At 56.6% G+C, this 16,500-nt stretch overlaps 1 protein-coding gene across 3 annotated transcripts; it reads left to right on the plus strand.

Moving 5' to 3' along the window:
• The first annotated feature begins 7,983 nt into the window (after positions 1–7,983).
• On the plus strand, positions 7,984–16,406 carry TESK1 (testis associated actin remodelling kinase 1). Of its 3 annotated transcripts, XM_085213474.1 has the most exons (10): positions 7,984–8,455; positions 12,772–12,893; positions 12,992–13,040; positions 13,188–13,334; positions 13,432–13,514; positions 13,802–13,892; positions 14,003–14,086; positions 14,264–14,353; positions 14,470–14,620; positions 14,753–16,406. In XM_085213474.1, exons 1-10 carry the CDS (start codon positions 8,207–8,209, stop codon positions 15,760–15,762), a joined length of 2,076 nt encoding a protein of 691 aa, XP_085069600.1. In that variant the 5' UTR covers positions 7,984–8,206; the 3' UTR covers positions 15,763–16,406. The 3 variants fall into 3 exon arrangements, with proteins under 3 accessions (XP_085069600.1, XP_085069598.1, XP_085069599.1); XM_085213472.1 differs by having other exon boundaries at positions 13,411–13,514; positions 14,470–16,406; XM_085213473.1 differs by having other exon boundaries at positions 7,985–8,455; positions 14,470–16,406.
• Positions 16,407–16,500: the final 94 nt, after the last annotated feature.

Consider the following 16,500-nt stretch of genomic DNA (forward strand, 5'->3'; position numbering starts at 1 on the left):
CCAAATCAGTGAAGGTTTCCAAGAGACAAGAGACAGTCAAGTCAGCAGATCACGAATCCTTGCTCAGTATGGCACGACTTACGGAGTTTCATCTCCATCAGAACACCCACTGGGACTTCACAAGCATGTGACATCTGGGCTGTTTGTGCTCTACATACAGTATTTTAGCCCTTAGAGCAGGACTGCATCATAAAGTCATCTCAACACGTTGTAGACGCTTTCTAATATTGATTTCCTGTGTAGCATTCAGAGAATGCATACATTTTGCCAACAAGAAAGCTACCCAGCAGTCCTCAAGAGGACTGAGGCCTCGAGGCTGCAGGTTTGGCCATCATAAATATGATTGATGAGCTGTTTCCTGATGGTTCCATCAGTGATTACTCGATCATCAGTGAACTAATCACACTCAGATCTTTGGGCTGCAAAGAGGGAAACTCAAACCACCTGCAATTTATGAGCAGTCTTACTTCTGACATGGAAGAACACTGAGGGCATGGTGTAACACTGTGTGACCTGGACTCCTGGCTTGGAGTCCAGATGTTCTGCTGGTGGGCAGAGACTGAAAATACCTGCAGAATCCCAAGAGGTGTCCATCATCCAACCCACCAACCATCCTGCAGTGTCACCAGCAGAACAAAGGCCAGCTCTATGCTAGCCTGTGCTGCAGTGGAGCTGACAACAGCGGCAGTCATGACTTCTTTCAAGTGTACGGAGCTGTGAGCATAGGAGCTCACCAAGCTGATGACACACCCCAGATATCCCAGCCTCTTGCAGAGCGGTGGCAGAAGGAAGATGCCTCACAAACACAGGAGCACAGTGGGATCCCTGGAGCACAGACTGCATTAGGGTGTTTTGCAGCCTGGGCAGGGACTCCCTCTTGTGGCACTGGCCACCCAAGTTGTCACCACTGCCCTCAAATGCTGCCCCACTCCCCTTTGCTGCAGTTTGCCGTCCACTCCCACATAGCCATGCACTTGCTGAACACCCAGAAAGGCATTTTCAGCACACCAAAATGGACATAAGCAGCATGCAGCTGGGAGCAGGGTGAAGTGAGGCCAGAGGGACGTGGGCTGCTGCACTTTGGTTTGGAGAAGATATGGTTCACATGGGGTTTACAGCTCAGACCTCCAGGCAGCTCCACATCTGGTCCAGCCCTTCCTGCTGCCTTCCCCAGGGCCACCTCAGCACGTACACCCTGCTTCTTGGACAGGGAATCTGGCTAAGCCCTGGAAGTGGGAACTGTGAGATTTCAAGTGATGTTTCAGCTTCCTCCTAAACCCTGCTTTGTGATGGTGCCATTTTCAGGTACCTCTGCTCCAAGATCAATACTTCTCACTTTCTGTCCCTTGTTTTTGCACCCATCTGCCCTCTGGCAGTGGTAGCATATTGTGTCTGGAGTCTCGCTGCTGTATCAGAGCAGATCTCTACCTCCTACACAAATCCTTCACTCTGCACCTCCTTCGTTGCACAACACTCTACAATGTTCCTCCTGTAATGCTCCACCCAGACCCACATGCTGGCCCCACGCATCACAGCTCTCCTCCACAGGCAGCTGACAGTGTGTTTGAGTATGGTGAAGTGGTGAATCTCTCCTTCTATATGCAGCAAGTCTGAAATAAAGGGGTTGGCATTTCCCCTTTTCAGCTCTCGGCCTGCACAGAATCCAAAGGAAAACAAATCCTGAGGAACTGCCTATGCCACCCAGGGTAGCTGGGAACAGAGAAGTGCCCAAAATATCCTGAGCCCGGAAGGAAACAGATGAATAGGGAAGAAAAAGCCAAGCAGCTGTTTTTCCAGTGAGCTGGACCCAGTGGCCTGGCAGAGGGGGGAAGGTGGCACAGCTCACAGTGCGAGCGGGGCTTCTGCAGGATGCACAGTGCTTTGTCTTGCATGGCCCTGCTCCAGCCATGTTTTGGAGGGAATGGTGTAGGAATGGAATGTTGTTTCTAAACTAGATATTGAAAAGAGGGTATTGATCTGAAGCAGTAGAAGAATACAATTTATTTGTCTTTTGTAACTTGTCCTTAGAAATAGCTGATGTGAAAAAGTAGAAATACCATATATTTTAGTACCGTATTTTAGAAATATAATTGCTGAATTATGTGATTAATTCTTGCTTGCAAAACTGCAATAGTTTTTAAATGTTCCAAATAGTATGGGTGTAGTATTGTGAACTAGAAAGCATGTTGTAAGGCTGTTAGTGAGGGCCTCTACACAAGGCCAGATTGTCTCACTCTGTGGGTAGGTTGGGATGCAACAGGAAGGCATCAAGATACTCCTCTCTATCCTCCTTCCAAGCTTATCTCTATGCAAGGACAAGCAGATGTCCAGAAATGAGAACCAAGTGTTGAGTAGGCAAATGTTAGAAGTTAAATAATTAGCGATATATGCTTAGCTAGCAAAGATTTATGTTTATCCAGTATCCGTATGATTAGTTGAGCATTAGGAAAATCGTGAACTGGAAGCACTCAGTCAATGAAGAACCAAGGGAGAAAGAGATAAACATCAAATAATAGGGCATAAAAAGATGTAACACTTTTCTGCGTGCTCTCCTGCTTGTGGGACTCCCACCATTGCAATTGCAAATAAAATCTGCTTTATCAAAGATACCATACTGATAAATTATTTTGATATTTCCAACAGTTGTGACCTCACCTTGCTGCCAGCAGGACCCTGACCTGTCCCAGGATTTTGTATAGGGGCTGCATCCTCAGCTTTCCCCTTCTTCCATGTGAACAACTGGGGCTGATGGCTTCCCCCAGCTTCCAGGATGTATCAGACCTCCGGCCACAGTGCTGTGACTTTCTTTCCCACAGAGGCTGAGAGAGGGGGAAGGAGAGGGAAGGACACTGTGTCCTGGCAGATTGGTGATAGCAGTGGATATGGCACGGTGCCCAGGGAGCAGCTGCTCTTTGTTGTATAAATATGTGCACGAAGCCATGTGTGCTTCCAGCTCGCGATCAATCCAAGGGAAAAAAAAACCTGAGCAGATCTCAGACCTTTGCAAGGGGAAGGAAGGGGGGTGCTGCCTTGCCTCTGAGCCATGAAGGAGGTCATGTCTCTGGAAGGAATTAGGAGGTATCAATCATCCCCTGGGGAGCTCGAAGAGGTACTACCAGCAGTGGTCTTTCATGAGGGCTCAGGGTACTTACACAGGTGCTCCAGAATGTCCCACAGACCAGGACATGCTGTGAATCATGCTGTGACCTGCACCCCAGATGCTGGATGATGGTGACGCACTTGGCTCACCACCAGGTCCTCCTGGCTGTTGTTACTCCAGGAGACCAGTTCATCCAGCGGTGGAGCAACCAGGACCAAGGCTCAGTAGGAAACAGTGACTACCCAGCTGTGGCACAGGTGGATGAAAAGTAGGCCACTGTCATCTAGGTTGTTACTGTGTTGTGGTGGAAGGGAGGTGCTGCCTGGAAGCGGGGCTTGAGTGCGCAGGTGCAGCAGGATTCAAGCCCAGCTCTGTGCTGGAGCCACCAGTTCCAGGCGGTGCTGCTTCCACTGCCCTTCTCTTAGTGATGTGTTTTGCTTCTGCTGCTGGCCTGGGGCACTGTCCTGGTGTACAGGGACTTCCCCCTGTTTCCACGCAGTCTGGATCAGCCCATGGCAAATGGTGGGGCCATGTTTCCGCCCCTGGAGCAGTCAATTCCAGGTATGTTGGACGCCCCTGAAAGGACAAGCAAACTGTGTCCTGCACTCTGCTGCCAGAAGGATTGAGAAAAACACATTAGCAGTTCAGTTGCAGCGTACCACTTGGCTGCTTTGGACTCCAGTTGATATTGGAGTTCTGTCACGTCTGGCACAGCAGCACTTGGTAGTGGTGTGATTTCATTCAGGCCATGACAGTCCACTCTTAGCTTCCACTCTCCTTTGGACTTTCTCACCAACTATATGGGACTATGAAGGGTGTGCAAGTCTTGCTAGTTGCTCTTTGGTTCTCCAGCTGGCAAATCAGTGAATGAATAGGAATTAGGGAGTCCTGGTTGGTGTGATATTGCCACCAGGGTATTGTTGGAGCAGCGATTGGCACCTGCTGTTCTTCTACTCTTAGCAGCTCCACAACAGAAGGGTCCTCTGTGAGACCAGGCAAGGTAGGCAGCTGCTCTGTGTCCTCCATCGCCAAGGCAGCCATACCAAAAGCCCCCCGATATCCTTTGGGGTCCACGAAGTACATTCTGCTGAGGTGGTCTATAGCAAAGATGCATGGATCCTCATGGCCAGTCACAAAAGGATGCTTTTGCCACTCCTTCCCACTTAGCTCACTTTGGCTTCCGGCACAGTTAACTCTTGGGATCCCCCTGTCCCTACAGAAATACAGATGGGTTCTGCCCCTTAGTAATCTGATAGTACAAGAGAACACTGCACACCAGTGTGTGGTGTCCACCAGAGCCTTATCCTGCAGTGGTTGTGATGTGCCAGGCCATCAAATCCACACAGTCCGATGAACACGATCATCCCTTTCCTCCACCTGTCTGGGGGTAGGGCCCCTCTATGTCTATTATTTCTCTGTCATTCAGTTCCCGTGAATGCAAAATGAAAGGCTTGTTATTTAACTTAGAAATAGGATCAGACCATCTTCTCTGTCTGGCAGACTGCACTGAAAGCTGAAGCAACCATGTTTCTGGAAGAACCCCCTTTCTTGATTGTTTTCCCTTGCAACTCATGTACCTGTCTCTTTAGGGTTGTGGTGGGTTTTCATCTCACTTCCTCATATCCTCTCCATGGTCACCAAAGTAAAACCACAGGGTGGCACACGGTTTGTACCAACCATATCCTCTCTCTTGAGCTGAAAAATGCTTATCTCTGGTAGCTGAGAGGCTGGTCCGTGCAAGTGAGGAGGAAGTTATATTCCCTTTGAGTTGCCAGACCTCTCAGTACTGTTCTTACACATCTGAAATGCACTCTGAAGGAGAGGTGATGTACTGGCACAGGCTGCCTAGGGAGGTGGGGCATCACTGCTCCTGGGGGTGTCCAGGAACTGTGGAGATGTGGCACTGAGATACGTGGGTTAGCGGACATGGTGGAGGTGGGTTGAGGGTGGACTAGATGATCTTAGTGTTCTTTTACAACCTTAACAATTCTAGGAGTCTATGATTGAGTACAAGCACCAAATTAAATACCTGACTGATACAATATGAGCACAAACAGTATACAAACTGTCTAAACTGTAAAAAAGCCCAGACCAGCCCTCAGAGATTATAAACAATGTGGATAGAGTTAAGAAAAACAACCTTGAAAGCAAATAAAACCACATTGTGAACAAGATCAGCATTGTGACCAGCAGCTCTTGAGCTACTACATCAATAATATATTAATGCATTCTGGTCAGATCTGTTATCATCTCAGCATTCTGGGTTTCATGTTGGGTGCCACAGGGACTGTTGTGGTTTAACCCAGCAGCAGTGAGCACCACACACCCTTCAGCAGGTGGTGAGACAATGCGTTGTGCATCACTTCTTTTATAAATATATATATTTACATGTATCTACATATCATTACTGTTGTTTGTCTCTTCCTTTTCTCTTAGGAAATAGTTTTTATTTTGTGTCTTTTCTGGACAAAATCTCAGAGCTCACAGGGCAATCGTTCTCCAGCTTGATGCACTGCTTGCTTCCATGTTTCCGCCAGATCTGGGATAGGCAAGAAAGCCACGACAAGGCTGAGATGTTGGTTTGTTCTTATAGGGTCTCTGGCTGGGCTGTGCAGGTGGGTTTGTGAAGGGTCTGTGGCAGACACTGTGCTGAGCTATGCATGGCTTCGCCATCATGCGATCAGAGATCAAAGGGCAGTGACAGACCACAAGTGGAGGCTCTTCTCCAAAGCCACCAAACCTTCCAGCCCTGCTGCCCTGCAGCTGGCCCTTGGGCCCTGTGGCAGCTCTGATGTGGTTCTGCTCCCACTGCCTCTTGGCATCCCCGCTCCTGGCTCACATCTGCAGAACCACAAGCACTTCAGGGATTCTGTGCTGTGGTGGGGAGTATTGCTAACAGCCCAGTGAAGGGCAGGAGGTGGAGCAAAGCTGGCACAGCCTCTTGGTATGAGCCACCAGTAGCCCAAGGCGAAGGAGCTCTGTCGCTTGTAAGAAGCCTAGAGAGGGAGAAAGGCAGGTACTGTGAGATGGGCAGTTCAGGAAAGAGAGAGGGATGCTGGAGATGGTGGTGCATCCCCTACCTGAACGGCACAAGGCAGCTAGCTCCTGGTGACCACTCCTGCTGGATCACTGTGAGGACGTAGCTGGGCTCATGTATCTACATGTCACCTTGTTGTGGGTCACACACAAGTGGTGTGGGCATGGCCATAGCTGCCACCTACTCAGCCCCATGGCATAGTGTTGCGCTTCCTAGCAGGGGCAAGATGGGCTGCACACTGAAATCAGTGCCCACCACTAAGGGACGGAGCTGGGATGTGGATGCCGCCTCCACAAATGCCACAGTACCAGTATGCAGAATCAACAGGAGCTGACAGGAGGGGGAGAGCAAACACTGCCAGGTGCCGTGCTGACACTGCTCCTAGAAAATTAACAGCACAACAAATATTTGCAAGCAGCCCTGCTGATTTGGCCCTGCAGCTGGCGTGCCAGGGAACAGAGCAGCGCCGTACCTGCAACCAGCTGGACGCAGGCTGCTGCAGCTCGCAGAGTCTGCTGGGTGCGGGGCGTGCAGGGCCCTGCGCACACCGAGGGACGTGCAGCACGCTGGGAAATGTAGTCCTGCTGCGTCACCTGTGCTGCGTGCTGCTGGGCACGACCTGGCAGCGCACAGACCGCTGGAGCTGGCACTTTCTCCCTTGTCCTCTACGGCTCTATGCACAGAGCAGGTCCCAAGTGGGTTGTCCCTGCTCTTCCTCATCAGAACTCGAGGGGCTTGGTTTGGGGTTTGCTCAACCCAGCCAGCCTGCTGGGCTTGCTGGCACCACGGGAGGGCTGAAGGCACCGGGGACCTTCATGACTGCGCTAGGCAGGAGCAGAGTGGTGTGGAAGTAGAGCAGCACAGCTACCAGCGCTGATGAGAGAAGGGACCAAAAATCCTGCAGCAGCAATTTCCACAGTCAGGGCTGTCTCCAGGGCTTTCATTTATCCGTTAAAGCTTAATTGAATGTAAACTCAGCCACTTGTAAGCAGCAGGAACCCGAAACAGGCTGTGGTTGTGAGCTTCTCTCTGTAAAATGCCTCACTACAAATCTCCACCTCTGCCTTGATCCCGGTGGGGCTGCTGCTCGTGTGCACTCAATGGAAGGGCTGAGACAAGGTTTGCTTGGATCCCAGCTGTATTTGTAGCTGTAGTTTTATCTCTCAGCACCACAGAGGAGCTGGAAGCAGTAGGGTAGGAGTATGGAGATATTGGGATGTAACGCCCAGGATGTCCAGGAACATGTCCTGCTGCGTGGTGGCTCCTGGGGTTGGGCAGCCTCCAGGCGCACAGCACCCATCACCCCATCAAGTGAAGGCACCGGGGCTGGAGTGGTGCTGCCATGGAAAGGGATGGCTGAAACCCTGAGGCAGGCGGTGGCCAAAAGCACCGTGCCTAGAGACAACCTGCGCTGCTACTTTTCTACTTTTCTCAGTGGGGATAGCAGTTAGTGTGGTGCATGAGGATGCAAGATGGGGAGCCCTCACTGCAGGGAGCCCCAGGGAATGAGGATGGATGGACCAGCAAGGAGCAGGATGGAGGAGGAAAGTGGGGGGACGCAGAAAGGGAGAGAAGAAAAGTGGGCACGCTGTCACCAAGAGGCTACACTTCCCACAGTCCCAGAGACACCATCCGGGCAGGGAGCGGCAGATAGACAGCACACATCTGGGTTGGGACAGCCGTGAGCAGATCCCGGAGCCTCGGCGGGGCCCATCCACACCGCGCTGTTCATAGAGGGCTCAGCACCCGTGACCCCATGTGGCGAGGGGCCGGACAGGCGGCGACGTCGGACCCCACACATCGAAATCCCGCACCGCAGGAGGGGTCTGCGCCCAGCGGCGGCGGCTGCCAAGGATTTAAGGGCTGTCCCCGCCTCGGCTCCGCCCCGTCGGTGCCAGCGCTCGGGGCGGCGGAGGCGCAGCGCCGGGCCGGGCGGGGGTCGGGGCTGCGGGCTCCGCGGGGCCATGAGCACTGCGCTGCCCCCCGCACCGCCGCTGCTGGTCGCGGGACCGAGCCGGGCCAGGCCGGGCGGGGCGGGGCGGCCCGGCCGTGACCCCGCGGGGATGTGAATGGCGCGGGGGTTGCTCGGCGGGGCCGACATGGAGCGGGAGAAGCTGCCGCGGAGGCCCGGCTCGACGCTGCGATGGGAGCGGCCCGAGGAGAGCGAGACGGGAGAGGCGGCGGGGCCGTGGCTGGGCTGCGGGAGGATGCGGCCCTCCTCGTACCGTGCGCTGCGCAGCGCCGTCTCCACCCTGGCGCGCATCGACGATTTCTACTGCGAGAAGATCGGTGCCGGCTTCTTCTCCGAGGTGTTCAAGGTGTGCGCGGCCCCCGAGCATCCCTTCGGCGGGGGGGGAGGGTGGTACTGGGTGTCGGGGTACCGCCGGGGCTGGGTGGTGGGAAGCCTGGGACTCCCGAGGGCGAGGAGGTGCCCGGCGGCGGCTGCGGGAGAGCCCCGCGGCCGGGTGCTGTTGTTTCCCGGGGGAGGGGAGCAGTGTTTACAGCCAGGCCGGGCGAGGAGCTCCGGAGCGCTGCCACCGGCGGGCGGAGGGGTGGCCGAGGGGGGGTTGGGTCGGAAAGCCACGGTGGGGGATCCCGGAGCCGGTTCGGAGGCGGGAGGTGCTGCCGCCTTCTCGTGCACCCTGAGCGGGGCGGGTGGGTGTGCGGGGTCCGTCTGAAGGGGACGGTGTCGCGGGGCTGCCTTTGTGCCACAGGTCCCCGAGGCTTGGGATGGGCGCAGGTTGCTGGAGTGGGGACGGTCACGCGTGGCCGCGCCCAGGTGTGGGTGCGCGGGTGTTGAGGTCCTGGCAGTGCTGATGGCACTCCCAGCCCGTCGAAGGGCTGCGTGCTGTGTTAACTCCAGGGAGAGGTGTGTGCACATATTTTTGTACTCAGCGCGCTCTGTATCGCCTTACGCTTCTTGTGGCTTCAGCCCTTTCTGATAACAGCTTTGCTAGATCAGGATCCTCCCAGCTCTTCTGCAGCCCCCCCGAGCACTGCCCTGCAATGTGGCCGTGGTGGCCATGCAGGAAGGACCCTTCCAAGGCCATCCCTCCCGCTCCTGCGGGGCCGTGGCCTTGCTGCTGGCCAGGTTCCTCCTATTGATCCTTGGCTGTGAGCACACAGCAGCACCTGGGAGCAGAAGGAGGCATTTAATAAAGCCAGGATCTTTAATAATGGATGATCCCAGATCTCTGCCAGGCTATGGTTTCTCCATGCTCACTGTTTCTGCTCCCACACTATACTCACAGTGTCCGCAAAGAATTTGGGGGAGTAGAGGATGCAGGAGTGGGAGCTGGATGGAACCACAGCAGCCAGAACAGGAAGCGTCTGGTTGGGCTTTGTGCAGGTACAGAGGGTTGAGGCCAGGCATTGAGCACAGTGGGGTTTGACAGGGTGACGGTACCCTGATCTTGCTAGGAGGATGCAGCACAGGGTCATGTTCCACCCACCTCCCTCCACCCCACAGTGCTTTTCACAGCTGTGGGCATTCGCAGCCGTCTGCTTGGTCCTGCTTCATTCCATCCCTGGTGGGGGTGGGGAATGAGGAGGGGCCCACACCTCTGTGTCCTTACCCAGGTGGCTTGGCCCCGGGGTGCTGGCGCAGCACAGCCATCTGACAGCGTTCCCCTGCCCACCCCGGCGAGCCATAGCAGCTGTTCCCAGGGTGTTCCCAGCAGTGCCCCCACAGAGCTGGCCCTTGCTGCTCCCGGCAGCAGCTGGTTCTCGGTGTGATTCCAGAGGCCCACCTGCTTCCTTGGGCGCGCAGGCATTGCAGCGAGCCGCCTCTCCATCTCACTGATAGACAGAGCAGATTGAGCTGGCTGTGTTCGTGCCAGACATTTTCTCCAGCCCTTAACCCACTGTTGCATCTCTTCCCACATCCCTCCCTGCAGCACCTTTCCCTTCCCCTTCCCCTGGGGCTGTACCCAAACATGCCCATTCTCCAGAGTTGCTGTCTCCAGGATGCAGCTCCCCACTGTGCACAGCCCCATAGCCATGGGGGGCAGCCCTTGCTCAGATGCCCCCTGTCCATCTAAGCTGGTTTCCCTACTGACCTTTATTCGCAAATGACCAATGCAGCTCATGAATGACACAACTCTTATCTGATGCCCTTCATTGGCAGACCTCATCTCATTCCACAAAGCCAGGTGGAGCAGTGACACAGGTGGCACCAATGGGGAAACAAACCCAGACTGGTGAGCGCTGCTGATGCTCAGGTTCTCATTGTGAGCGGCCTGACTGAGCTTCCTGCTCCTGTGCTCCCCAGAGGAAACCTTTCTTGTAGGATCTGCCTTTTCTGCACGGGGAGCAGCTTTTCCAGTCCTGCCCAGTGTGAGACCTGTTGCACTGCTAGGATCCCTGTGAGCTCAGGTGCAACTGTCAGAATTGCCTGTGGCATTTGTTCCTTGACCTGCACCCCTCTGCCCATCCTCACTGGGACAAGGGGATGAAAAAGGCACCCAGCCTTTGCTCAAGGTGTGAGACCCCCAGGTGCTGGTGCTGCCCTGCATCACGCCAGGAGCACAGGCTGCAGGGCTGTCTGCTCACGCTGATTAGCATGCTCTTTAAATAAGACTCTAATTTCCGCTGTTAAAAGAGCCCAGATCCCTTGTGCCCAGGCTGGGGCTGCAGCCAGCCCTGTCCCTTCCCCCTGCCCTCATGACAACAGATGGGATGGGGCCATGGGGATGCAGTGCTGCAGGTGGGCTGGGGCATGGGGGGTTCTGGGAGGTGCTGGGGGGCTTAGGCAGGGGGTGAGAGCTGGCTGCCGCTTGGGGGCCAACAGGCTGCTGCCTCCCCCAGCACTCGACTGAGCTCAACTCTAGGGAATGTGCTGGGATTCCTGGGCACAGGGCCAGCACGTGGAGAGGCGAGGGGGGACCCGTGCTGCCTGGGGACGCTCTGCTGCCCGCTGCCTTCCCCTGCCGATGTCAGGGGGAGGGTGGAAACCCCCTCAGAACAAACATGCAAGTCACATGGGGTTGTGGCTTGCTATGCTTGAAGGCCATCACTGCTTCCTGAGGACATCCAGCCTGCTGGGATGGTGCCAGAGCCTGGCTAGGCTGGGGATGGGGCGCTGGGAGAAGACTGTGCTGCTTGGAGACCAACTGTAGTCCTAGCAGGAAATTTCACAGCAGGTTCTTCCTCTCTTCCCCCTCCCCCAGGATCTTCCAGGATTATGGCATTAACGCCATACTATGCACTCAGACCTCACTCAGCCTATCACCATGGCAGGAGGTTAATGAACGAAGAACTGGGCCATGGGCACGTCCTGGTTACATGATCCCATCCAGCATCCACCAGAGGATTGCTTAGTGATGCTGGCTTGGATCTGATCATTCCCATGGTGGGCAGCCATGCCATGGCACATGCTACTGCTATCAGGTATTTGCATAGCACCCATGGGGCTGAGCCAGCTGCTGGCGCCTGAGAGCAGCCGGTGCCACACCAGGACCGACCCATCCAGTCCCACCAGCCCTGTGATGTGATGTGTGGGAGGGCAGCGCTGCCGGCTCAGCTTGGCGCTCAACATTTGTGGGGCTGCAGGTGGCATGGGAACAGGCTCCCTCTGGGCACAGGCACCAGATCAGGTGCTCACTAAGGGTTTTGGGGCACACTGTCCTCCCTTGTGCCAAAGGATAGAGGTATCCGCAGGCTGGCAAGGAGGTGATGCAATGTAACCAGAGTGGGGTGGCAGCTGCTGCTGAATTATTCAGAGCCCCTCCATGATTCAGGCTGTGCTGCTACTTGCTCCAACCCTGCCCAAGGCTGGTTTGGCCTCAGTGCACCCGGGCAGGGATTAATAGAAAGGGGTCTTTATTAATTCCTAATTCCCTCCAGGTCCTTCAGTGGGAGGTGCTGCTTGCATGCAGGGAGCCTCAGCTGACGTGCGAGGGCTACATGTGGTTTGCCCTGGTTTGGGGGTGGGGGCATGTGAGGAGGGCCCAGCACAGCAGCTTCAAGCAGCATCGACTAAAAAGGAGAAGAGCAGCAAGCTGACGGAAGCGCTGAGGAATGCCTGTGCCTCCATGTGTGCTGGGGTGCAGCTGGAGCTGAGCGAGTGCTCCCCCCAGGCAGCTGCTGTGGATCCTGTCCTTCCTCCTGTGCCAGCTTAGGGGACCCCTTGTGCCATCTCCTTGACACTGGGACAGGGGACCCTATGCTTGTGCCTTCACCCCACACATGCTGGGAACCATGGTGGGCCAGGGGTGTCCATGTTTGGCCACTTTCCTGGTTGCTGTTCCTGGCAGGGCGCCAGGCCACAGCTCATGTGACAGCCTTGGGCTGGCTAAATATACAGCATCATCCAAGTACCGTGCCCCAGGGCTGCTTGGGGAAGCGTGCGTTCCCTCTCTCCTCAACCCCTTGCTATGGGGTCTGGCCGCATAGTCCATGCTGCAATCCATTCCTGCACTCTTGGGACTGGGCTGCCACTGTGACTCTGGGGTCTGGTCGTGTGGAGGGGGAGAACAGCATGTGGGGTGCTCCAGGGATTGTGGGTTGTGTGTCATGGGCATGGGGGTTCCTGGGGCGCTGCTGTGCTCGGAGAGCCCCCCACTAACACTGGGATGCCCCATACCTGGGGTGTGTGGGGACCCCCAGAGCTGAGCTCCTCCTGTACCCACTGCAGGTGCGGCATCGCCAATCTGGGCAGATCATGGTGCTGAAGATGAACAAGCTGACCAGCAACCGGGGCAACATGCTGCGGGAGGTGCAGCTAATGAACCGCCTCTCACACCCTAACATCCTCAGGTTTGTCCCAGTCCCTGGGACTTGGGGCTGCTGTGGGGCTGGGTGACCTCCTGGGTCTGGATCCTCCCAGGTCACACTCAGCTTCTCTCTTCTCGCAGGTTCATGGGGGTGTGTGTGCACGAGGGGCAGCTGCACGCGCTGACAGAGGTGAGAGTGGGATGGTGGTCATGGGGCCAGGGAGAGGGTGTTGGTGACCATGAGGGCAATTGGTGTGTGGTTGGGGAAAAGATTTGGGGACCCAGCAGCTTGGTGGGATCGAGCAGGGTGCAGCAAGGCAATGGCTCTTCCCACCAGTACATCAATGGTGGGAACCTGGAGCAGCTGCTGGACAGCCCCGTGCCCCTCTCCTGGTCCACACGTGTCAAGCTGGCACTCGACATTGCCCGTGGCCTGCGCTACCTGCACTCCAAGGGCATCTTCCACCGCGACCTCACCTCCAAGGTATGGGGCATCCTGATGCCATGAGTTTCCCTTACACGCATCCCAGAAGTGGGGATGTTACGGTGGGGGCTGACAGGGGGTCCTGCTGTGTCCCCAGAACTGCCTGGTGCGCTGTGAGGCCAATGGCTACACGGCTGTGGTGGGCGACTTCGGCTTGGCAGAGAAGATCCCCACCTACAGGTCTGTCTGTCCATCCCCATCCTCCAAGCAAGAGCTTCCAGCTCACTTGGGGTGGGAGTGGGGGAGTGATGGATGTTTTTGTGGGAATGAGGGTGGTGGAGTGATCCCTGGTGGGGGGACTGATGGGAGACAGATGTGTTCAGGGATGTCCAGGAGGAGGTGGAGAAGGGAATGGTGTTGGTGATCTAGTGGTGGACGAGATGAGACATGGGATGCATGGAGGATGGTTGGCACAGGGAGAATGGGATCTGGGGAAGTGGAACCCTGACATGCCACTGTGTCCCCAGTGAGGGCAGTGAGAAGGAGCCACTGGCCGTGGTGGGCTCTCCCTACTGGATGGCACCCGAGGTTCTGCGAGGGGAGATCTACAATGAGAAGGTGACGCTGCACGGGACCCCCCCTCCCTGGGGGGACCTGAGGGGAGGGCTTGCAGCAGGGGACTACATGGTCTCAGACTGCAGCCCCCTGCAACTCCCTGCTTTCTGCAGGCTGATGTGTTCGCCTATGGCATCATCCTGTGTGAGACCATTGCTCGTGTCCCCGCTGACCCTGACTACCTGCCCCGCACCGAGGTAACTCAATGGGATGGGAAGCAAGGGCAGGGCATGGCAGGACCAGGGCTGGTAATGTGTCACCAAAAGTGTGAAATGGGACCTTGTCCCTACTGAGAGTTGCTCCAGTGTCCTCTCTTGCTGCACCCAGCCCAGTGCTGGCACCCAGCCTCACTCTTCCTTGTCTCCTCGGAGCAGGATTTTGGCCTGGACATCACCACTTTCTGCACCATGGTGGGAAACGACTGCCCGACAGCCTTTCTCCAGCTGGCGTTCCATTGCTGCAACGTGAGCCCTTGCGTCGTGATGCCCTCATCCCTGCTTCCCATTCCCTGCCTGGGATGGGAGCTGCCCTAGAGGGCTGGAGGGGCACCAACTTCACCAGGGTCTCCTCCCTCCTACAGATGGAGCCCACTTCTCGCCCCTCCTTCCTGGAAATCACGCAGTGCCTGGAGGGTGTCCTGCAGCACCAGCTGGGCACTGAGGGTGCCGGGACCACCCTCTTCTGCGCTGGGGACAGCGTGCCTGCACCCAGCACAGTGTCCACATTCAGTGGTATGTGGGTGTCCCAGCAGTGTGGGTTGCCCATCATTGTGGGAGAGAGGATCTGTGAGACAGAGCCCCATAGCCCTCTGCCCGTATTGTCCCCACATTCCACTGGTGACTCCCTCCTGTGTCCCAACCCAGGAGTGGCCATGAGGGTGGCTGGCTGCGCTGAGCAGTCCCCACTGCGTGAGCTGGGGACACAGCACCTGCAGCCAGACCAGCACCTGTCCCACAGCCACTCTGACGTCTTCCCTCCCAAATCACCCATCTCGGAGCCCTGCACTGAGGCCAGGACCAAGGAGACGCCACAGCGTGTCAACCCCTTCTCCCAGCGCGAGGACCTGAAGGGGGGCAAGATCAAGCTCTTCGACACCCCCAGCAAGTCGGTCATCTCGCTCACGTTTGACCTGCCCCCTCCAAACCCACTGCAGCTTGCCAGCCCCATCACTCCTGAGCCAGCCGTGGAGGTGCAGTGTGACTTCTCAGCACCCACCACCCCACCCCGCAAGTGCCACTCATTGCCTGCCTCCCCCGAGCTGCCCCACCGGGGTGGCCTGGCGCTGGGCGTGAGGTCCCCCTTCCGGCCCCCTGCCCTGAAGCAGTGCTGCTGGGACAGCAGAGAGCCAAGAATCCCATCCAGCCCCGGGGTGGAGGAGCGGAGAGACTGCACTCCACCCCACCCTGAGCCACCATCCCAGCTCCGTTCTCCGGCATCTACTAGTGGCACCTTCATCCACACATCGGCCTCGGGAAGCAATCCGTGGCAGCCGGAGCCGCTCAGTGGGCAGCTCCTCAACAATCACCATCCTGCAGCAGTCAGCAAGCCGCTGTCCTGGGGCAGTAGGCTGGAGGATGGCTTCTCCGAGCTCAGCATCTCCTGCGCGGCAGCAGTGCTGGAGCGGACGGAGCATGCGGCCATGCTGCCCGGGCACAGCTCCAGCATAGCGCTAGAGCAGGATGAGGTGCTGCCCTGCCCTAGCTGCTGCTTGGGGCCCTTCAGCTTCACCTCTTTTTGTCACCGGCCAGCACCCAGCCCGCCCCGCTACCAGAACCTCAACTGTGAGGCCAAGAGCCTCCTCTGCCATGACTGCCTCCAGAAAGCCCAGGAGTCAGCGGAGCCCAGCCTGAAGCTGCCTGAGGCACAGTCCTAGTGCTGGGGACTCCACTGGGAGCCTGGGGTGCCCCCCTGCTCCATCACAACTCGCTCAGCACATGGAAGTACTTACTGCCTGGGGGGTTGAAGTGCAATAACACTGCTGCTCCAGGTGGCAGGGTCAGGTCCCCGCAGTCTGAAGCCTGTGGGACTCCCCTGTCCCCATGGGCTAGCCTCAGTGGGCTCTCATAGCCTCTTGGACCGAGGGCAAGCAGGGCTGAGCAGGGGGTGTAAAGCAGTCGTGTCTGTATGTGAGCAGTGGGGGTCCCAGCTGCCTCCCTGCAAGTGTAGACACACCTGGTCCCTGACATAACGAAACACCGTGGTATACAGGGGCCCGGGGACGGGACCAGCACTGGGGGTTTCTGGGCACTGAGCCCCCAGCACGTGTGCTGTCCTGCCCAGCACCAGGGACTCATCCACATTGCTCACCGCAAGCTGAGGGCACCCTGTAGCCCCCAGCATCTCTTGAGTGGCCAGGGGATAAGGGAGGGACAGGAGTGGGATCCGGCTTTCCTCCCTCCTGCACAACGCACTGGTGAATGCAGAACTGTTGTGTTTTTTTTAATTATTAATAATAATGGCTAGTAATATATACCCAGCTTATTTAAAGTGTTCAATAAAAACTGAATGTCCCAGCAAGTTGGGCTGATGTTTGTGTCTCCTGGGATACACATTGAGTGGGATGGGGAGCCCTGGTGTGGGGATGACGGGGACTTGGTCTGACTGTGTGCCA

This window comes from Meleagris gallopavo, chromosome Z (genome assembly GCF_905368555.1).
Source record: "Meleagris gallopavo chromosome Z, MGAL_WU_HG_1.1, whole genome shotgun sequence".
Classification (NCBI taxonomy): Eukaryota; Metazoa; Chordata; class Aves; order Galliformes; family Phasianidae; genus Meleagris; species Meleagris gallopavo.

Excerpts from the sequence above, each read along its gene's own strand:
- TESK1 (XM_085213472.1), top strand. The coding sequence starts at position 8,207 with ATGGCGCGGGGGTTGCTCGGCGGGGCCGACATGGAGCGGGAGAAGCTG. Across the intron at positions 13,041-13,187 it reads AGCTGCACGCGCTGACAGAG|TACATCAATGGTGGGAACCT; the intron begins GTGAGAGTGGGA and ends TCTTCCCACCAG. Across the intron at positions 13,893-14,002 it reads GGGAGATCTACAATGAGAAG|GCTGATGTGTTCGCCTATGG; the intron begins GTGACGCTGCAC and ends TGCTTTCTGCAG.